General features: G+C 39.1%; 2 protein-coding genes across 2 annotated transcripts in view; one reads left to right on the top strand and one right to left on the bottom strand.

The window, feature by feature from the left end:
• The first annotated feature begins 5,088 nt into the window (after positions 1–5,088).
• On the top strand, positions 5,089–12,522 carry atp1b1a (ATPase Na+/K+ transporting subunit beta 1a). The gene is made up of 6 exons (XM_036570323.1): positions 5,089–5,365; positions 8,377–8,505; positions 10,476–10,631; positions 11,238–11,422; positions 11,849–11,932; positions 12,097–12,522. Exons 1-6 carry the CDS (start codon positions 5,272–5,274, stop codon positions 12,352–12,354), a joined length of 906 nt encoding a protein of 301 aa, XP_036426216.1. The 5' UTR covers positions 5,089–5,271; the 3' UTR covers positions 12,355–12,522.
• Positions 12,523–13,111: 589 nt separating this feature from the next.
• The window catches only part of nme7 (NME/NM23 family member 7), a 47,392-nt gene continuing 36,541 nt past the window's right edge, over positions 13,112–23,962 (bottom strand). The window contains exons 11-12 of the mRNA XM_036570314.1: positions 14,386–14,493; positions 13,112–13,705 (exon numbers count right to left, since the gene is read on the bottom strand). Coding sequence (XP_036426207.1) covers positions 13,673–13,705; positions 14,386–14,493 — 141 coding nt within the window. The 3' untranslated portion in view covers positions 13,112–13,672. The remainder of the gene's footprint in view (positions 13,706–14,385; positions 14,494–23,962) is intronic.

Raw genomic sequence — 23,962 nt, 5'->3', positions numbered from 1 at the left:
CATTCTAGAGAAACTTAAGGTGTCAGAGTTGTTCAGAGTGGTGGTGATAGGAACAAGGCGTCAGATAGGTTTGATGCTGATGAAAGCTCCCTCACAGAAAGTTATTTCATAAAACATCTATGAATATGCTGCCTAATGCCTGAGACATTGTTTGACAATAACTTTGCTTTAATGTTTTAACTGAAAATATATTTTTAAACTTATAGGGCAAGGCAAAATAATACCATAACCAATTTTTTGGGGGTTTAGGACTATTTTACCATTATCGGTGTTACATATTATCACTGCTGGGACAAAACCTTGTATCTCCATTTTTTAAGAATATAAACTAGCTTTTCAGACTGAGCAAGAATTGTTTATTTCTGAAAGTTGTTATAGAGTGGTGGCGATATGAACATGCTTATTAAAATGTGCATAGTGGTATTACCTCATTATCCTGGTGTACAGCTTTGTAATGACGGACTGTGGATAATCACTTTATTTGGACATTGAAAAAGTTGCAAATTTTCTGCACTTGAGCTACCAGACGACAGACGTTTAAGACATCTCAAGTCATTATCACCTCATTGGTAATTCCCAATGAAACCTGTGAATTTACCACTATTGTTCCCAGACAACAGTCTACTGTTGCAGCCCAGACAACAAAAGTGAGTAGGACATGCTGATCCATGAGATATGAGCAGTTACTAAAGAAAACAAATGGACAATGCAAGAAACACCTCTTCTCAGCAGCAAAACAGCTTTCACAAAGCAGCTCTTGGGCTGCCCACTATAGTCTAACCACTCTGACTGGTTCACTTTCACCACTTCTACCTGGCCTGCACTGTCACCTGAGAGTAATTAAACACCAAACATAGTGGAAGCCTGAGGAACAAGTTCTTATTGTACAGTCGTATGCAAAAGTTTGGGTGCCTCTGGTCAAATGTCAGGTTTTGTTGGTCTTCTAAGTAAACATAACTGACACATCCTCTACAGAGAACACACTTCTGTACATTTTACTGCACCATTACTATTTATTAACTAAATTTAAACTATGGGGAAAAAAACATGGCCTGTGTCTTGGCACATTTTCCATTTCATGTTTTATTTTTTCCAATATGTTCAATTTAGCAAATAAATAGAAATTGTGATCTAAAATTAGTAAAAGAAATCCATATTGAGGTTTGTTCCGTTTAGAGGATGTGTTAACTTATTTTCAGTCAATAAATCAACAAAACATGTCATTTGACTGGGAGTGTTCAAACCTGGTTATGATTGTATATTACATCTCTTGGGAAACCCTTTACTTGGATAGCCCACTGTAAATGCTTCATAGATGCTTACTTTGCATTTAACTTGCATTTTGCTATTAAATCTATCTATCTAACCTTGACCTAACCCTAACCTTAACCTGGTCCTAAGCCTAACACTAACATTGTTGAGAGCTAACGTTCAAGAGATAGTTTGTTAATAAATTGAACAACTGCAGATAATCTACTGGGGGCTATGTACATAAAATTAGACAGAGCAGTGTTATTGAGATGGTTATAAGAGATGTTAAACAGCTCTATAGCTCGGTTTCTTTAACTCCTTAAATGTCCAGGACCTGCTGGTAGACCCAGACTTATATTATTCACTCCTATAATTTGGGAACAGCCCAGTCAGTTAGCATTGTTTTCCACATAATTACTAAACAATAGGATTAATGAGAATTTAAGTGAGTGACTGCCCATAGTTCCTTTGAGTTTAAGGGGTTAAATGTGCTCCAAAAAACAAGGAAATAAGTGTTAAACACTAATTGCAACACAAATGCTCACAGAAAATGAACCTCAGCACTAAAAATAGATGGTGAAAGGCTTGCCAAACTCTCTGTGTCTTTCTCTGACTCTGTCTGGGGGGTTTTGTTTTGAAGCTGAGAGCAATGTGCTGGTTTATTCAGGGAAGAAGGGGTGGGAACCACAGACTTGTCCAGAGTTCTCTGCCCAGGAAGATGTCATCTTTCCACCCCATTGCACAGGTATGGCATTGTTGATGAACTGGACTCCGGCAATCCGACTACATGCCGGATTCAATCCACAACCTATAATGGTATGCGGCACCTCGACACAGAGATGCCAGGCCCCTGATCTGTGTAAACACAGAGGCTCTGGCTTCTTATCTTTGACCAGTCAACGTGAGCAGTCTGTCAGGCCTTTGACATGTGCTAGAATTTGTTTTGCTAACTGGTTAACTTTGTATCTGCTAAACTAGTCCATCATGAAGGCCCATATAGGGCACCACAATTCCTCATTCTCAAAACTACATAACTCATTGATTGGTTTCATAGTAGTTACTGAATAAATTATCATAGTAACTAAAGTCTTCAGTTTAAGGGGTATTCAAATGGTATATGTGCATCAACTGGAAAAGGCATTTGAAGAATACCTTCTTAGACCCTGTAGGCACAGCTAAAAAATGGAATGTGTGCCTATATACAGTGCAGTTCTTGTGACGATATAAAGATATTAGTCATTTCTTGCTGTAACTCATTTCTAAATAATTATTATAAAAACTGGCTGTTTTCATTTTGAGCTAGCATGCAGTATAATGTAATGAAAAATAATTCCTTAAAATAGGCAATACAAACATTCTATCTATCTATCTATCTATCTATCTATCTATCTATCTATCTCTCTCTCTCTCTCTCTCTATATATATATATATATATATATATATATACATATATAAATTTCAAGCATACAGACATAAGTCTTTGAATCAAAACATGTATATATAAGTATATATATATATGTATGTATATATATATATATATATATATATATATATATATATATGTATGTATACATATATATATATATTTGTTTCCCAGATATTTAAATATTTGGAAGCATCATCAGGGTGTAATCAACATTAAAACTTGTGAATTTCCTTTGGCAAAACAAACACTCTTGCTGACCTTTTTCCACACCTCAGTGTTTAGACGTAAACACAGCTGCTTGTCAAAGACAGATCCAGCTTCCTACCATCTCTATCAGCTGACCTTTAATAATGGCTGGCAAGTGTTGTGAATTTCACCTGAAGCCAGCAGCCGCATCCTTGGCTCTTGGACATCAGTAGGAGAAAGACTTTTCCACACCGTAGACTGACAACAGTTGGAGTCATTGACATGAGTCAAAATCCCGGTATCATCAGCATATTTCAAGGTGTATCTGTTCTTGTACTGGCAGCAGAGGTTATTTGTGTACAGGTTATAGTGTACGGGTAAGGGCAAAATGACATGTGTCCTAAAAGGTCCTATGGAGGCCCAGAGTGAATATATTTTGATTTAGTTCTGCACGTTTCCGTTAATACTTATTTGAAATAAATAGTTTTCCTTCTGGAAAGAAAAATACAGAAAAAAGTGATGTCAGTTCTAGAGTAGCTGTTTAGTAGCATCCCAGAGTATCCTATTCCACTTTAATCAGTGCCCTTTCAGTCATTTTTTTATTTTAATTTTTGGCTTTTTTTGCCCTCTTTTATAGTAAAATAAAAATGGTAATAAGGCACTGATATGAGGTGATGTTTTGGGGCATCTTGGAAAGATAACATACTGTGTAGCGTGAATCAGCCACATCAAATCGCACCCACTTTCTGCCATGTTGATGATTTATGGGCTGTCCAAGCCAGAGCAGAGGAGCAGACCTTTCTAAAGAAGAACGAGTAGTGCTTTTATCTATACGAGCTCTGCAAATGAAGTGGACTTCTCTAGGTGAGCCTTGTTTATAAGGGCCATAAAATGACAGTAGGTTTATATTATAGGTCAAAACTCTTAAACTCTCAGCTTAAAAAAATATTAAATTATCTAAATCACATGTACACTGAATATAGAGAGCTAAACAAAATCATAAAATATATTAAATTGGTCATTTTGCATTGTTTACCAGTTACTTTGGTCATTACATATGCACTTTTTCAATACGATTTCTTTTCTTTAATGTGAAAAGCCTCCTAATCGCAGTGACCTGTATGACCTTTATTCTAATGAAGGTGCAGATTATCTATGCAGACGTAAAGTGGGTAGTTCCACTCACTACAGGTGCCTCATCCCTCCCACTACTGACCTTGAGTGCAGCGGAGATCACTGTGGGAACAGCATGCCAAGAACATTGCAGCAGCATGTTCTGCGCAAAGCTCAGACAAGCACATAAAGTACCAAGATTTTTAAAAGAAAGAGGGGTGGTGAAATATCTGTAACACCGCTGGAATCCAGATGTTCCAATGGCTTAAAAAAAGTCCTTTTGCGCAACAGCGCCATCTGGGCGAATGAAAGACAGTCTAGGAAAACTAATCTACTATCGAATTTTGAAGTAACTAAAGCAACGGTTCTTTTGCCACTGTGCCGCATTCATCTCCTTTTGGCGAATAGCTTAGACGTTCTAAAAATGGAACGGTGGAATGGAACCACAGAAAACGTGTTCACTGTGTTCTAACATCCTTCACATTTAGTCCTGGTTACTGGATACAATCCTGGGAGATACAGATATGAAAACACATTATGAACATTAGCCTTTAATTTTTGTTTTTGTTTTGTGTTTGTATGCAATAAAAATGTAATAACGGGTTGAATGAATACTACAGCCTGTATACCCACAGTATTCACTCTCAGTTTCTATACATTTTATAACGTTTTAGTTAATAAAGTTTCATCAGATAGTAACCACCGTTCAAACTTATTTCCTTTGGCAAAACAAAAACTCTTGCAGTGACGGTTAAAGGAAACCAGAACTTAAAATGAAAAGAGCTCTAAGAGCTTTTAAAACATGACATTAATGTCACACTGAACACAGAACGTGACGTTTAAAGGAACTTCACACAGAACGCGACGGTTGCAAATGGTAGGGTTCGAATCATACAGCCATTACAAAAATACACCTCTCTTATTTGCAGGGCCCGTTAAAGGCGCGCGGCCTGCACTGGCTCCACGCGCGCGCCCGGGCTCGAACCCTTGTACGAACTTCGTTACGCAGATGGTGAGCGCGTCTCTGATTGGCCAGACTCGGCCCTCCTCTTCTCGTAGGTAACTTAAAAAAAAGAGAGAGAGCGCGACGGAGAGAAGGAGGCGGAGTCAGGTGGCGTAGAAAGGATATATCGGGCGGGTCCAAGCCTCACGAGCCGGGTACGACTGTCCTTTCAGACAAAGTAAGAAAGAGGACAGCAGCCTCGGCGCTGTGAGTACCTGGGCACCACCTCACCAAAACTGAAAAAAAAACCAAAAAAACAAAAGTAACTCAAAGGGAACTTAAACGACTGAAAATGCCCACAAACAAGGATGGCGACGGCGGATGGAAGAGCTTTCTCTGGAATTCAGAAAAGAAGGAATTTTTAGGACGGACTGGCGGCAGTTGGCGTAAGTGCTCGACATTTTCTTCCTCCTCCATCGAGTATTCTGTGGGACTATAAAGCTGTGTGAAATGTCTGTGGTGACGGGTAGAACAGCGCGGCTCGATTTATCTGGCAGACGAGAGAAACGCTCAGCACCTGTTTGATCTGACTTCACAACACGCTGCTTCGTGACTTTCATTTTCAGAGAGGAAAAAACCCGCTGCCCTCATGCTGCCTGTCGTTCCTTTAGCGTGGCCATAACTAGCCTACATGAGCCAGAGAAACCGAGCGCAGGCTTTTCCTGACTAACTTTAGCATTACATCGTAACATATGAAGTAACTAATGACTCTTTTGTGTAACAGAGCTGTAACAAACCGGTGAAATGGTCAGTTATTGAACAAACCGAGCACGTAGTGAAACTACGGTCATGGAAAGCTGTTCAAAAAGCGGCTTTTTCTTTCTCAAACACACCTGCCTTGTTCGAAGACCTGTAAAAGTAGACTGGAGGTTTGAGTTTGTGTCCGTTGAGGAAGAAAAAAGGTCGCTGTGAAGGACATAATAGGCATTTTTGATCGTGTCGAAAAGAGGCTGTGTCAGAGGCTTTCGGTGCCAGAGGGTGGGCTTTCAGAGTAACGTTAGCTGAATTTCCGTGCGATGGTGTTGAGGCAGATTAACCCTATAATCTACGGTACTAAAAATTAACAGTATTACTTCTTGGATTATTCCCTTTGTTGTTTCCTCGTAGGCTAAGCTACCATTACGGGTGTGTAATTACAGCGCAGTTGCTACGTAGTAAGAGCCAGACGGGCCAATAGCCCATAACCTTTTGATTCATACACTACCCCCCCCAAGGTGAGTCAAGGTGAACGGGCCTGCTGGGGTTCACATCGGTACCTCACTGCTTTCCGTCCAGCAGGGGTTTACAGACAACACAAAACTATCGGCTTAACACAGTCATTTCGTCTTCCTGCTTCCAGTTCCAACAGTGCTGCCTTTTAGCACTTTGTTTTGGGCGGGAGACCATCCACAGCTGATAGTTTATCACTTCTGAACATACATCTATCTGTACTCTGTGTAGGGGCACACACGCTCTGTTCAAGGTCTGAGGTTATACATAACCTAGTCTGACAGTGGCTACTCATGACTAAACTGGGATGAAAAGGCTTTGGATGCACCTTAACCTACTTTGTAACCTCTTACATTGCTTTTCAGACTGTAGCCTACATTCAACAAGTGGAGTAGACAGAAATGTACATGCTGTTCTTTTCCCCCAGTTCGTAGTTGTCTATAAAATGGTGGCTATTGTCATGCTGTGACACATGTGGGAAGTCATGGGTCGATACCGATCGCTTGTAGCCCTCACGCAGCTCCGCTAGTCAAACAGTGATGTAATCGGCATTGTTATATGGTGACTATATTTAATAAACTAGGGGTTGGGAGAAAACAAATCGAGATAATTGTACTGAGGCAACATCAGGTACTCATCTTGTGCTATAGGTCTAATGTAATAGTCCTAGAACACAGTTGCAGAGCCTTGAAAACATTTGATTGAAATTTGACTATTAGCCTCATTTTAAACTCAGGGGGCTTTGTGGATTGGTTGAACACATTTTGAAAGTTCTGTCTTTACTCTGGTGCAGGCTATTTCCTTTAAATGTTTGACAGGTTTGTAATATCTGGAGGAATCTTCCTTCTGCTGCTCAGAAGCCACTGACGAAAAGTGTGTTTTCTGTGACATTATGGAGAAGAGAATGCGCCAGAGCTTTGCAACTCTGTTCACTCTCGCATTATGTAACGGGGGAGGGCCTTTGGCTGAAATCGAAGGGAAGTGAGAAAGGCTGAGCATACACCTAACTATCACCTCCTACTAGCCAGGGGCAGCAAAAGTTTTGCTGCAGTTTTTGCTATGAGTTTTTGGGTTCAGTTAAATGTGTGTATGATCTTGGTTATCTGTTGCCATATTACGCATATTTAAGGTTATCTGGAGAAGTCTGCATACATGTTATCTTCATTACCTAGAGTGAAAGATGAGCTTTATACACCCTTTCCAGTTAGACAATAGGCCCATTCCTGGGAACTGACTTATTACCTTACTCAAGTTATTGTCATTGCAAGCTATTGTATTCAAACAATGTTTGTAAATGTGTTTCCTGAAGATTTGTAACCTGTTTTTGCTAGGTCCAAAAATGAACCCACCAGTTTTTTTGGGACCAGCTAAACCTGTCTCTGTTATCACTGGGGTGGGAACTGTGGCATTTTAACACTGTGTCTAGGCCTGTAACTGACAGGAATTAAGGGAGACTTCAGCTGTGATCTGTGAGTTCTGAAAGCTAGTGGTGTGTTTCTGTACTGAGCTTCTCTCTGTCACCGACAATCACAGTAGAGTGAGAGATTTCTGAAAAATTTGGACTTGTGTTGCTGTACTTGCTAACTTCACATTACCCCCCCAACCCCTGTGGGAAAGCAAACTTCCTCCATGTGGAAAAACCAGGAAGTCTCTGGTCACGAGAGTTGCATGTCATAGCAGATTTTGCTTAGCTGTGCATTTGGAAATTCATTTCTGTCTAATTGTTATAGGAGTGGGAAAATGAGACACATAATAAAACACCATTTAACATTGATTTGAGAGTTTATTTTCCTCTTGCTTTAACTATGTTTTCACTGTATTTAACTGCACACACTACTAGAGTAAAACGTTCTGGTTTAAAGTACTTATTGTTTAAATGTTTGTTTTTATATACTGTACACTTAATTTAATACAATAAGTAGGAGAATGTTGACTGTTCTGGTGATTTTTTCATAGGTTCATTGTCATCATTAAGCTTTGATGACTGAAGAAGACAAATCCATAATGTTTTTTTCATGAAATATCCAGTCCACAACTTACGTAATGGGCACACAGATATGCCAAATAATTCATTTTGAATGGTTAAATATGCTAAATGTAGCCACTCTGCACAGTTTCTCATACGACTGTCAATGTTCAATATGGTTTTTATTCCCTCATTATTAATACTCTGCTTCTTTCTCTGCAGTTAAAATCTTCATCTTCTACGTTATCTTCTATGGCTGCTTGGCTGGAATTTTCATCGGCACTATCCAGGCTATGCTGCTGACCCTTAGCAACTACAAGCCCACGTACCAGGACAGAGTTGCACCCCCAGGTAATTAATCAGAGTTTTTAAACTGTAAAAACTAACAACAAATGTCAGTATTCAGAGTTCTCTATTTGTTATTGGGACCAAAATGCAAAATACCACATTTAAGTATTAAGTGTTACCACACTGTTGGTATTTTTAACTAGTATCTGTTAGATCTGTCACTATATGTCTCTGTTATTGGTATCACTAATTTAAATATTACAGGATGCTTTGCTAAGTGTCTGTTTTTACTAACTTTTAATCAATGTGTTATTTACCTAGTGAATTTACAGTTATAAAACGTACCGCATTACCGACCCTGGTAAACAGGCATGTAATGTGGTTGTAACAAACGACAAGAGCAGCATCAATGGGACAGAGTATATTAGTCATAGCTGTAGTAGTGAGGAAAGAATCATCTTGTTTTTACTGTGAAAGTTTCATAATTTGCAACAAAACCTTGCAGTCTTTCTCTAAATATTCGTGTCATGGCTTTCCTGTTATGAATGGTGGGAGAAAGACAAAGATATTTTCAGCCATTTTGTCATTTTACTCTTCTGTCAGATTGGTGGGGCTTTCTCTGTCAGCTCTGAGGGGAATGCTGTTCTTCACAGCTTGATGACTGCCATCAGATGTCTCAGAGCTGCCTTTTCTTATAGCTGGGGGGATGGTACTTCACTTTAAACTGTGTTTGTGTGCTTGTTAGGTGGTCACTGGAACAACACAGGCCCAGGGTATATCAAGCTTCTTAACATCCATTTTACGAACTAAATTAAAAATAAAAAAGAATGAAATAACCTTGAAACCAAGGGAAAGCAGAAAAAGTACAGTGCATTGTGTTTGAAGCTGTTGCTCCCCTAATCTCTGGGGAGGTTCAGACACTGCTTGGTTTCTCATTGCTCTATTGGCAGGTATAAGCCCAGCCAGCTTCAACTGTCTTGTGCCAATTAATGTTTGCACAGTGCACACTGCTGCCTTGGCATATATTTAGCAGCATTCATAAAGGGCTGGCTTAGGCTCAGAACATTAGCCAGTTGCCAGTGCTGTTTCCCTCTTGAAGAGCAGAAACCCTTGTGCAGATAGATTTAGTGAAAGAAGGAACATGAGTAGGTGCAGAGTGGAGCCCAGCAGAGCGCGCTGTGATTGGAAGCCATGATAAAGGAAGGAGGTGGTAGACACACTCACTGCTCTCAAGTCCCACCCTCCTCTCGGGGCCTAAAAGTTTCCATTGTGTGAGAGAAGCACGTGAGGGTGGTGGTGGGGGTGGGGGCGGTATGGCTGAGAGAGTGTGTGGCTAAGTCTGTGTAAGTTAACAAGCAGTAAAAAAAAATACTTGCCAAAAAAGCTTTTTTTTTTCTTTCAAATGTTTTAAGTTGTGTGTCAGAGTGGCAGGGAAGTGCACATCCATGCTAAGACCGTTAAGAAGAATCATGACCTTAGAAACGATACAACGGTTCCTCCCACTCATTCTCCCTTACAGGCTCTGCTCATGCCACGCCCCAGTTTGGCCTTGTGCTTGAGCTGGGTGGAAAATTACTGCCAGGCTGAGAACATGAGGTTCATCTGAATAGCTAACTTCCATGACAATGAATGGATTTGTTGCCTGTGCCTTGGTTACCATGCAGTATTCCATTGTCTGCTGACTAATGGAGAGGAGAGATCTCTACACTAATATACCAAAATAGTAAAAACAAAGTGTGTGTGTGTATGCATGTATGTATGTATGGTATGTATGTATATATATAGATATATATAAAATCAATATTACTATTGTCCCCATGTCTATGAACGTAAATGGCGAAAAGAAATATGTAGAAATGCAGAAATTATTCAGTGGTTCAACCTTTGCCACGTTCTTTCTTTTGAACCAACATTGTCTTAGTTCAGTACAAATTTTTATTTATATATTTTTTTATGAAAGCTGGTCTGTCAGATCATAATGTCCATTCTGGGTTCTAAAGAACTACAGCTCATCTTTACTTCTCTCTCCTCAGGCCTATCACACACACCACGCTCAGACAAGGCAGAGATCTCTTTCAGCCTGTCGGATGAGGACTCTTACAGAGCCTATGTAAAAACCATAAAGGAACTGCTGGAGCCATACAACGAAGAAAAGCAGACTGATATTACGAAATATGAAGACTGTCTTGGTATGCAGAATTTCCACAATATAATTCTACTGAAGGCTAACTAAAGTACTAGATGTGCTAGTTGTAACAAAATGTTGCATATTGTTGCTGTACCAATACAGTACAAAAACAACTTTTTTTATAGCAATACTACAGAATTGGAATAAACTGGAATAAAAACCCTTTACATTATCTTACATTAAAAATAAAGAACAATGTTGCCCTTCTGAAAAATGACTATTTATTACCAGTTATCATGATACTTGTTTTTCTTTGGACAGTGATGATGTACAGTTGGAGTTCGCTAAAGAGCTCTGAAAAGAGCATAGCTAAAAATAAGTGACATCACAGTTAACCCTTAAAGCAAAATGTTTCTTATGTGTAAACAGTCTTCATAGAATATATTAAATTGCACCAGTGGGATGACACCATGACTGTATATCCCATGGATATAATGCATCTCTGGTTTATTCTAACATGTTCATAGGAAGGAAGTTGAAATGTGACCAATGAATTTTTCCCATGCCGTCATCTTCACTTGTATTTCCACATAGCTTGCTGATGCTCACTGCTGTGTTAGGGACTTGAATATTTGAACTGACCTGCTTTGTTTTGTTCTGCATTTAGAAACTCCTGATGGATACAAGAACCGTGGAGATCTGGAGAGTGACATGGGTGTTAGGAAGGCCTGCCGTTTCAAGAGATCCTGGCTGGGTGCCTGTTCAGGCACGGAAGACAGCACGTTTGGCTTTAAGGACGGCAAACCTTGTCTTATCGTAAAGCTCAACAGAATTGTCAACTTCAGGCCGAGGGTGAGTTTTACAGTTAGAGGTCGTTTTTACCTAGAGGATGTCATTTTAACTCATACCAATATTGAGCAACTTCACGATTAACACATGGAACAGCACAGTGGTGGTAGCACATGTGGTAGTCGGACCACAGCATAATACAATTTTCATTAAAATCCATGTGATATTTAACATGATGCAAGATGACACAACTATGTTAACCAAGTTGTTTTACCCATTACCAAGCATGTACCGTACAGAAAGTTAAAATTATTTATCAAATTCTGACAAATTAGACAAGAAATGTTTCCACTTGAGTCAGTGACATGATTTGAATATTATCTGTTGTGAAGATAATTTGCATACATGTATGCATGTACATCCCTGTCTAATGGATTTAGGTGAGGTATTTGGTCTCACTGAGCTCACTTTATCTTCTTTCTTCCTCAGCCTCCAACATCCAATGCATCTCTCCCTACGGCTGCCCAAGGATCTTTACATCCCAATCTGATTCCTATCTACTGCACCAACAAGGTACAAACCCTGCATTCTGGTATACAACAGACATTTTCCTAGTCAACCAGCCATTTAATTCTCAGTCTGTGATTTTTACATTTATGTTAATGTTTGAATGTTGAGATTAACCAATAATGTAAATCTGTATTCTGGCACTAATACCATTTTTCTCCCCTGTGCAGAAAGAAGAAGATGCTGGGAAAATCGGAGAAATCAAGTACTATGGTGCGGGCACTGGTTTCCCACTACAGTACTATCCTTACTATGGCAAGCTGCTACACCCTCAGTACCTCCAGCCTCTGGTGGGCGTCCAGTTCATCAACGTTACCCTTAATGAGGAGCTGCGTATTGAGTGCAAAGTATACGGAGAGAACATTGATTACAGCGAGAAGGACCGTTATCAGGGACGCTTTGACCTCAAACTCTTGATCAAGTCATGACCTTAGCTATGAAAATAGCTTTTACTCTGCCCATTTCAAAACGTAATAATTTAGAGAAATAAAAAAGAAAAATAAGAGTTCGATAAAAAAAACAAAAAAAAAAAACAAAAACACGACTAGTCTTGAACAAACTTTCATAACATACGGGACCTACACTTAATCTGTATGCTTTACACTAGCTTTCTCTGCATATGTCTAGGGTTAGAATGTAAATGACAAGAGAGTAGCAATAGCAAAGTATTTATTCTACTGTAAATGAGAATATTCCTTGAGCCATGGGACATGTTCATTCATTACTGTAAATTATAATTCCACTACTGATGTAGCGAGCAGTGTTTCTGTCCCTGAGTATTTCTGCCTAGCGTGGTCTCTCTATATATTTTTGGAGTGTGCAGTGCATAGTAGTCGCATACAATGGTCCTTTCCAAGCCATGTTATAATTTCTGTCGTCTTATGTGAGTAAGCTTAGTGGTCCAAGGTGTGTGGGTGTCTCTGTGTGTGAGGAAGAGAGTGAGGAAGTTTGTGTGTGGCTGTGGGTGTGTGTTTCTATTCGTACACTTAAAAAATAAATAAAAGAAAAAAAATACTGGCATGGTACGCGCTGATATCCCCAGGTCCGTATGTGAGTAAATGACTGCACTCCGTGGAATCCTTTTTCCTTCTCTTTACTTTTTTTGTTGATTTTGGGGAAAATATGTTTTTGCATCACCTTTTCTCTTTTTATTTGATCATCTTGCAGTGTGGGAGTTTGGGGTTATTGTCATTTCTGTATTAGGCTTTTACTTACTTTTTTCCTTTTAAGTGTAGAACTGTGTGTATCTAGTCTGGAGGATAACTCTATGCTAGAATGGAGGACTGTTCCTCCCTGCGGTCACCGTGGCAACTCAGTGCTTTAATTTAATTTTTTTTTGTTTTTGTTTTTTGCTGGAGACATCACATGACGTGGTGTAACTTTCTAATGAATGTTTTAGCCATTTACATGGTGGAAGAATTTTATATTTATGCAGTTGTACAATTTTTTTCTGCAGGAAAAAAGTGTATTGTATGAATCCAGATACCAAAGTCACTGGTCAAAGGTTAGAAACTTATCAGATACAATGCAGTACCCCCGTGTAATAGGATGTTTTGTTGATGTTAAAGTGCATGTTAAAGTCAATGCTGAACACCAGAACACCTGTCAGGAGTTACATCTGCTCTTGTTGTTTTATTTAATCCGGGTAAGACCTAAACAAATAAATGTACAACCAGGCTGTTGTCAAATTGTTTTTTGTTTGTTTGTTTATTAAATATTAATCAAAAAATAATTTGTATAAATGCTTCATCCATCTAATATCTTGAAGAAATATTGGACCTGCAAAACAGAAAGTACCACATCATATATAAGAACAGCAAAATGTAGTCACATCAGGTGCACGGTCCTTAAAAAACAGTCGAAGTATTTGTTAGGTTAAATTCATATTTGTGGAACCACACATTTAGCACTTCATTTTAACTTTATCAAAGCAATTCATCAGGCAGGCAGCATGGTTTATTTCTGAACAATTGACTTTCCCTGAACACACATCTGTAAAGGACTAGAGTGCTTGTGTGTGTGTTTGAGAGAGTGGTCTCAGTGTAGATGTGTGTGCATGGCCTCTCTGAGGCTCTTGGAATGTGGTAGCTGAGCCGGTCAGCAGGCAAATGATTAACAAGGACTCGTTTGTTAAGAGGGGCTGGACAGATCAGGAGCTTGCGTGAAACAATGACGTAGAATGGGCCAAACCCACTCCTTGACAAAACAATGCCTTTGCCCCCCTCCCACCGACTCAATCTAGCCCTGTTCTCCTGCTTTCCCTTTCCAGGAGAGATTATGTGGTGGGTTTGATTCGGCCTACAGTGGACAGTCATGAGACTTGCTGCTTTGGCCTCACATGAGATGCAGAATTATTCATGAAGGCAAACAAACGTTCAGCGTTATCAAAGCAAGTTCAGCCTACAGTGCTGCAGTTACTGAAACAAAAGAAAGACTAAATAAGATGTGAAACAGCTCACCTCCAGTAAACCGTCTTCTGGAAGGTCGGTGCAATGGACAGCGTTTTGCACTTTGTTTTTGCCATAGAGCGCTCGTAACGTTGTGGGCCGTAGATGCCGCGCAATTTCCTGTAAAAGAGCACACAGGACAATAGTATAAAGGCATGATGACAGCTTACTAACATTCTGCTGAGAAAACAATGGGATAAACCAAGAACATAGTGGAAAGACATTGCCAGACCTGCAGTGTTTCCTGTACACCACAATAAAGTCTAGACAATGATGCACTTGTGATGACTGCTCATGTGCATAAAGGCTGAAGAATCAGATTACTTCTCATTCACTGTAAAGTATCAAATTACAGAATATACCTGTTCATAGAAATAAGAAGTTAATGCTACCTCATCTACACCTACAGTCCTCTTTGCTGAATCTGAGGCAGGCACAATGATAAAATAACTTCATTCAGGTTGCTTAATAAGCAAAAAAAATCCCCTAAGTATCTGATATGGAAATGAGTGACATGAAGAGACAAAATCCAATGAAACTGACTGGGATGGGCAGTGGTTTGACCAACCCTGCCTCTGTGAAAACCATTGGGTCACCAAACTCCCTGTATCTCTAAGAAGCAACAGGCTGGCATAGAGCAGAATACTCAACATTCTGAGCATGTTGTAATGCAGCAAAACAGAGGAAGAGAGTCCTCACAGTGTTAACATTTAATAATTGTTTCAAACTGCAGTACTAGCCTACAGCAAAAAAGACTGATATCACATCTCTCATATGTCACACATCTATATAGAGAATATGCAGGGAAAAAAAAATCACTATTAAACTGACCAGCAGCATTTATTATGAGGATATTCGCCCTGGTCTAGTATTGGGCGGCAATGATTTGATTTATTATCATAATATTTGCAGAATATATTACAGTATGATGGTATCAGTTTCAATAATGAAGTTAATGAACGCTCGCTTCCTGAGTGCCGCTACTCTATGCTAAAAGAATGTCTCACGTCTCACGAACCTGACATTTGCTTTATTTTGTGGTGCTTCTATTAAATTTATATCAAGGGGAGACTTTGATTAGGACAATATTAATCAATAAGCATTAAAGATGTGAAGTCATTCAGTTTTGATGTGAAATTCTCCGTTTGAAAGAAACTTGCAACAGTCAGAATTGTTCAAAGTGATGATAGAGAATGCCTGATGTCTAAGACATTGTTGTATGATGGTTTTGAGACACATCATAAAAAAGGTGCTATCAGGGAAAACAGTAATCCCTCCTCCAGTCCCCAAAAAGCATACTTTTTCACAGTCATCAATTTTTACCATTAACAACATCACAAATAAAAAAACTCAGAAGACACATGTTGACTCACTGGTCATTTAGTAAATAAAATGGCTACATTTGTGTTGTAGACATTGCAATACCTGATTCCTATTAACACTATTGTAAAGAAATCTGAGTCAGTTTCTCTACAATACACCATGTCATATCAAACCACTTTCAAGGACCTCTTAATGACGGAAATATGCAGATTACTCTTTAACTAGACAGAAACTAGATTTTCAGAAAGAAAACGTACTATTAATTTAATGTTTATGCATTTTGAACTGTTCTTTTAAAACATCCTGAAACAACCAGCAAATGACATAGACTTGGGTTTTTGATATCCATCAATACAAAAAAAAAATCAATATTGTTGTATGACACCAAAACTGATATACCGATATATCACTCAGCACTACCAAGGCCCTCAGAGGAAGGAAGCAGTCAATATAGTCAGGCTTTTCTTACTGCTGCTGAACACAAAGTTGCCATTTCGATGCCCTTTCTGTAAAATGCTAGACTAATACCAGGTCTCGACTTTAATTCTTGCTCACATGTGTTTTTCATTCAAAGCTCAGCTGGCTAACTAGCTGAGGCTAAAATGGAACATGATGAAATGAAACGTTCCCAAGGACACAGGCCATCGGCTCTACTGTCCTCCACTAATCTCCACCATGAGGAAACGTGATCCGCTCCCCCCTCTTGCTGCTACTCTTGGGGGAGGGGTCATCCGAATGTAAATAAGCTTCAAAGAAAATTAAGAACAACAAGCTTTCCCAAATCACCTCTATCTTTCAGTCTTCATTTTGGCATGATCTCAAAAATTCTCATCGTTTCAAGAGCATGTAGGTCTCTTGAGACCACACACAACGACAACACATTATTATAAGGTTAAAAGAGTTTAACGGTTGAGAACGACCACACATATGCGGAAGGAAAATTATTATTGTGAATTACTGTTTAAGTGAAAATAAGCCCCATTAAAACACATGGTAAACCATCTGAGTCTGTGCAGTAATCTGCTGTTATAGAGTGAATCCTACTAGCCAGTCATTACATTCCTCTCTTCACCAGACCAGGAAAACAGGCAAACATCTCAAGGCCACACCACTGTAATAGTATCCTTCCACTTCATTTCGTTTAATCAAAAAATGAGCTTTGTTTTTGTAGGCTCTGTATGCATCATTGATAATGTCAAGTTTACCAGTCCAGGACAAGACATGATGACAGCCATGTCGTTTTTCTTTTTTTTAGAGGGAAAAAGAGTGAAATGTTCCTATCTGGGGAATTTGTTCAAGTTTTATCCTTTTAAATGCAAATAGAGTCGAATTAAATCAATTATACCACTTTTTTTTTTTAAATCTAACAATTTCATCCTGCAATAGCACCCACCACTGCAGCATTCTTGCACAAAATGTCACAGGCATGGTTTTATGCAAATTAATATTTTACATTGTAAACACACACCCTTTATAATTGTTTGGATCCTATGCATATGAATGGAAATGAATACAGGGTCTGTGAATCCAGCAGAAAACCTAAATGTATGTTGTAAGTGCTACCTTTACATTTACTTTATATACAGGTATAGCACATATATACACATATAGCAACTGTGAAAAAGTCAGAGACCAACAGCCATTAAGTACAAGTTATCTATTTTTCAGCAAAAACATTTAACAGAAAACTACATGGAAGCCTCTACTAAATATTTTAATTTTTCAATGCTTCTTGTAAACACCTCTAAAGTTCAGTCTTAGAAGTTTGTTGCACTTTCTGCAAGTAATCCCAATAACAAATTTAGACTCTTCAGTCCACAAACCCTTACTCCACATCTCAAATGACCAGTTTCGGTAATGTAGTGCAAATTTTATTCCCTTTTGTCTGTTTCCTTTTCTCAGTAACAGCTTCTTCCAGCTACACATCCTTTCAGACTCAGTGTTCAGTTGTCTTCTTACAGTGCAAGGATGGACAGAAACACCTGTGGATTATTTCAGATGTGAAGCAAGAGTGGAACTTGATTTTTTCCTCTCTCTCAAAGATGAAAGCTGTACTGTTTATCTGATGGTAAAAGTTTTGATGTCCCCCCAACTTATTTTCCTTTGGCTTTTTTCTTCCTAATGAAACTGCACTTTTTAATCTCATCAGAAATATCTCCTGAAAAATAAAAAACATGGTCAATGACCATTTTCACAAGAAAATAAATAAATGAAGGGTGGTTTCTGACTTTTGCACAGAATTTAAGCTTTCAAAAGCTTAAATGTGTGGGAGAATGCCACACAATCACAAATGTATGCACACACAGTCGCCAGAGCTGCTCACAGGGAGACGGAAATTGGGAGAGATTTGCGGACGGATGAAAAAAAATTCCCAGCCAGAGTCGGCTCTCTGTAATTGCATTAGTTACCCACAAGTGACCTACAGCCAGTGAGCTTAATTTCATTCTAATGAGCCCCGCTGAGTGCTACCAACAATGTTCACATGCAGACTACAGGCTTTTGTGGAGAATAAAATCAGGCCAGACAGGCACTGCTGAGTAACTCCAATGTCCTGTACTAGTAAGTACTAAGTATTTTAAGAACACTTCTTTTGCCCAACATACGCCATATGAAAATGGAATACACTAAAGCATGAAGTCAAAACATGGGGAAGGTCAAAGGCTGCACTGAAGGCTAACTGAGCTCTGCTGTTGGTAGATTAAATCCATGTTTCAGCCTGTGTGTTCACTGGCAGAGACAGACAGACATGCGCAAAGCACTTACATGCCGCTTCCCCCCCTTTGGTGCCCATTACAGTCCAAACAGAGAGAACGTCAATAACAGAGGACATATGACGTCACATGGCTACACGGGTGAGGGACAAATAAGCCGCAACTTCACCAAGCGTTCCCTTTTGCTGACACAATGTTACTGTCTTCTCGATGTTGCTCTAACAAAAAGGGAAACAAAGTTAGACAGAAAGAAAAGATGGAATAAAAGACAGACAGAAAGACTGTGAAAGTGTTATGTTGTACTATCAGTTCTTCTGAGTCTGCTGAAAGTTTCCATTTGTGCTGCAGTAGTGTTCTGTATGCCTGAGGACACTGAGTGACATGTTACAAGAGGAGAAGTACAGCAGCTGTTTATTAGCCAAAAAGCTGTAAGCAAAGTCGATCAGGGCATGGTGGTACTTCTGTCTTCAAAAACAGTTTAAGCAATGACCTTATGAGTCTATGGGCACTCTGGAGTTTGGAGTGGTGAAAAGAACATTATAGCCTGCTCTCTTTGACAGACAAAGCTGTGTGTGTGCCTCTTCTGTAAAAATAGCTGCTTAGGTGACGCTGCATTACTTCATAACATGCTGACATCAGTGTCTGGCTTCACACTAGCTCCAAGTTCAGAGTCTCTCACTTCATGGCTATTAACAGATATGCAAGTCTACCCTGGAGGAGTCTTAATTAACAAGCACTGGGCTCAAATATAATTGGTTACAGGCTATTGTAGTTTCTCATATGATGACAGCATTAAAAAGTTTTGCTTTTGTTAAGGACCGATCTTTATGTGTGGCAATGGTACATTTGGACCTTTAATGCCCACTGGCCTGCTCCACTCACCCCCCCCATAGTAATATTTAGTCATATACAATTTTACAATATTAGATTTGGTTGTAATTTTGTGTCTGGTGAAAAGAAAAAATGTAATCACTGTACTGGATGTGCATTATGTTCAGACAAATAAGTGCACAGAAAACATCAGTGTTAGGACATATAAAACCACAGAAAGGCAGGCTGCTGTCAATTCAGAGGTTCAGCACATAGCACGAGCCTGTAGTACGAAATAAACTAAACTTCAGACAGGCTAGTCGCATGAGAGGACATCCGGTTCAGTTCAACTGTCACGTGGCTCAATCTGTGCTCCCAGCGCTGTCATTTAACAAGGCCTTAATTAAGCCAAGGATGGGTTTCCTCAGAGAACACTGCTATGGCAACCACAGGTCCTCAGCTTGACCTCAGTGGCCAAAGCCATACAAAACGCAACAGCAGAGCACTCAATACTATCTGAGATTACAATTCAGCCCTGATTGATTTGATTAACCTACTTTGTTGATGAGCTATTTGGCTTACATGGGTGAATGCTGTTAGGAAGCAATGTGTTCTGCTCAAGTTTCTGCTGTAATACAGATTCAGATAAGGACATTATAAACTGGATATGGATATCAGGTCTACAGTACCTTGCAAAAGTATACAACCGCCTTAAAAGTCATCAAATTCATCTGGGTCACAAATGACACTGATATTTGGTACTGTGTATTTGGTACTGTATACTGTATGTTCTATCAAAAAGACTGACCCTCAAAATTTATTTAAAATTTGAAGTGCTCTTCATGTTTTATGGAAGAAACTATTCTGTAACAAAAATTACAAACTGAAAAATACTGTTTGCCTAAGTATTCAATGTCTCCACAGTGGAAGCTTAAAGTTTACAAAGATGAAAGATACTTAATGAGTATCTTTTTATCTACCTAACGAGGACACAACTGGATTACAATTGGCTTCTACCAGTGAATCGTTAATAAAAAAGCCTTTTCTGGACTAAAGACCCCATTAATTTAAGTACCACTGGCCAGACTGTTGGATAAATTGTGATTAAACAAATACTGTATCATACCAAACAGGCACTGCCTAGAGAAGGCCATCCCTCAAAACAAGCAAGAAGCAGTCTTGTGAGGGAAGCCACAGAGAGGCTAACAATCACTTTGAAGGAGGTACATTGGTCAGTGGTTGACACTGGAGTGAAGGTGCACCAGTTATGATATAGAGAGCTCTGCAAACAACTGGCCTAGGGAGGATGGCTAGAAAGAAGCCATTACTGAAAAAAAAAAATAATAAAAACACATCAAAGCACATGTAGAGTTTGCCAGAAAGCATTGGAGTGATGCAGCTGAAATGTGGGATAAAGTTTTGTGGTCAGATGAAACAAAAATTGAGCTTTTAGGCTAAAATTGAAAACACTAAGGTGCAAACCTAACACTTGGTCTTTCCTCAACAAACACCATCACAACAGTATATGGGGGTGGCAACATCATATTGCAGGGGTGTATTTCCTCTGCGGAGACTGGACACCTTGTTAAAACTGAAGGATGGATGGATGGTGCAAAATACAGTGAGACACTAAAGAACAACCTGCTTCAGTGCGCTAAAAAACTACATCTTGGAAAAGCTTCAATTTGAGCACAAGGCCAAAGTGACACAGGAGTGGTTGAACAACAGAAAGATGAATGTTCTACAACGGCCAAGGCAAAGTCTAGATCCAAATCCAATTCAGAATCTGTGGCACTTCTAAAAAGTTGCAGTCCACAAGCGTCATCCAACCAACCTGAACAACCTGAAGCAAATCTGTAAGGAAGAACAGATGAAAATCGCTCCCAAACAGTGCGCAAAACTAGTGGAAATGCATCCCACCAGACTTAAAGCTGTTACTGCAGCAAAGGTGGTTCTACCAAGTGCTATTCTAAAGAGGTGTATTTTTTCTAAAAGACCTGCTGACAAATAACGAATTGTGACTAAAATTTAACTTAAGAGCATATTGTTTTACATTAAAAATACTGGCTAGAACAAATTTGAGCATGTGTCATTTATAATCCAGACGAATCTGATTACTTAAGATCATACTTCCTAAAATCATACTTCCTGTCAATATTTAGTGGCTCCCAAGTGACGGTCGCAGCTCAAACTCAAACAAACAAACATTACTCAAAGCGGCACTCAGAATTAAACTTTTTTCAGCCAATGCATATTTCTACTTGGGAAGAATGTACATAATTGGTTGTGTAAGCAACAACAAAAAGTCTGCCATCTCAACAAAAAGAGATTTTTCTAGAAAAGTATAGCTTGTTTTGGTATGCCTTCTTTAAAATTACAAATCGAAAGTGGGCGTGGCTTAAATAAGAAAAGAGAATGAGTTGCTGGTGCGTAATTGCATTAATGCGTAACCAGCCAATCACGAGTCTGGATTTTGGAACAAGCATGTCTAACTGATGCTGACAAGATGGACTAGGTACTGAATGACACTCCGCCCGAGTGGCTATATATGTAGTATCGTACAAAGGTTGCAAACTGCTCTTGAAAGTTACTTGAAGTTGAATTAAAGGAAAGGTCAGTTGCTAAAAATCAACCAGTTAGTTGCTCAACAACCAGGACCTTCTGAAAGATCCTAGAGCAGAGAGCATAGCCAATTCTGACTACTCTTATTGTCTTCTGTTCTGACAAGATGTAACCCTGATGGCCGTCCATGCACATCAGTGAGGGTTAACAGAGCAGTGGAAGAGACTGAACCTAAGCTACGACACGACAGTAGTTCTTTGTTCCTCTACAGGCATTATGACAAATCACGAGACATAGGCCTAGTCTCATGACTGAGACAGAGCCACACAGGAGCCATCAAGAGATGCTGCTTGATGGGCCACTGACATCAAGCTTAAACTGTAAGCACAGGATACAGGACTTATCACTATGTTGTGCCATAAAGAAATAAATTATTTACTTGTGGAGTACTGTGCATTACCACAATTTATGTAGTAAATAATCACCATCACTTCACATCTGGTTTGAGAGGAACAGCATAAACAGGTTTGGACAGCAGGATGTTTTGTAGCTCACAGTAGCACTACAAAGCATTATGTCTTTGGGCAGTGGTCACTCCTGGAGATACACTTTCCTGTCAAATTTATTTCCAACCATAATCTACTATGCTGCCCCCCTCCCACTTACCTAACTCTAATGCATCTGATACAGCCACTGAAAGGTCTTCTGAAGAAGCTGGAGCAAATGTGGCAGACTGTGGTTGGAACTAGACTCCACAGGCAGGAAGATCTCTGGGATCAGGGCTGGTAACCACTGCCTAGGGGCTATTACAAGGTGTAAAGACTTTAAGAGCAGCAAAAAATGTTTTAAAAGGCTTCTGTCCATTGTGCCAATCTAAGTATCAAAACTGTTAATATTATACTCAGATGGTATTAAAGAAATTACTTTATTGATGAAATATTACAGGTTTTTACTGTCTAAATGTGCAACTGTTGTAACAGATAGATGTGGTTGTTCAGACAAAACAAACTGCCAGCAATTTCATGACTGCAAAGCATAACTAAAGCTCTTTAATAATTAAGCACTGGTGACTAACATTACACTACTACTTCTCTATCATACTGTAAAGCAGAAGCAAACTGCCTCTACTAGCATTAGATAGGTAGCTGAAGGTACCACGTTCATCTGTTCAAACAATGCAAGTTTAATAATAATACGCAATTTAAACACTGGGACCATGTAACCATGATACCGTTTAAGAAGGAGACGTGCTCTGTCTCCTTGAGATGAATGTACTTTGGTGCAAAAACATAAATCAATCCAAGAACAGGTTACAAGCCAGGTTACGGTTTGCAACTGCACATGGGGACAAAGATCTTACTTTTTGGGGAAATGTCCTCTGGTCTGATGAAACAAAAATGGAACCGTTTGGCCATAATGACCACTGTTATGTATGGAGGAAATAGGAGGAAATAGGAGGAATCCTGTAGAAACAAACCTGAGTCAGTTATATCAGTTCTGTCAGGAGGAACGGGCCAGAATTCCATCGACTTATTGTGAGAAGCTTGTTGAAGGCTGCCCAAAACATTTGGCCCAAGTTAAACAATTTAAAGGCAATATTACCAAATAGTAACCATGTGTATTTAAACGTGATAAAAATAATAAAAAAAAATAATATATTTTTTAAAAAAAATGGAAATAAATCATAATTGTCCCTACTATTATTCTGACGTTTCACATTCTCAAAATAAAGTTGTGATCCTAACTGACCTAAGAGAGGGAATATGTACTAGGATTAAAAGTCAGGAACTGTAATAAAAAACTGAGTTTAAATGAATGTGGCTAAGGTGTATGTAAACCTATGACTTCAACTGTAAACATGGTCAAAAACATATAATAAGAACTATGACAATGCTAATTTCTGCTAGCATTCCTAGGGGATTGTAGTTTTATGTTAGCACTAAGCTATTGCTAAAATGTACTTGTCAGTCTACTACTTATACTATCAGTCACTGATGTATCTAGGACTTCCCAGTGACCCCAGCAAACTGGTCCCACCCACTGTAAATAAAACGTGATTGGTTGATTTCATCACTTCCTAAATATGTTAGTGGTTGATCTGACACATTAGGCCTCAACTTCAGCTAAAATCCTAACCAATGGGAGAGCTTGTCTGGCTGTATCTACCTATATACACAATAAAT

The sequence above is a fragment of the Colossoma macropomum genome, unplaced genomic scaffold, assembly GCF_904425465.1.
Source record: "Colossoma macropomum unplaced genomic scaffold, Colossoma_macropomum, whole genome shotgun sequence".
Lineage (NCBI taxonomy): Eukaryota > Metazoa > Chordata > Actinopteri > Characiformes > Serrasalmidae > Colossoma > Colossoma macropomum.
Note: the sequence above shows the minus strand (reverse complement) of the source record. Positions and strands in the feature narration are given on the sequence as shown.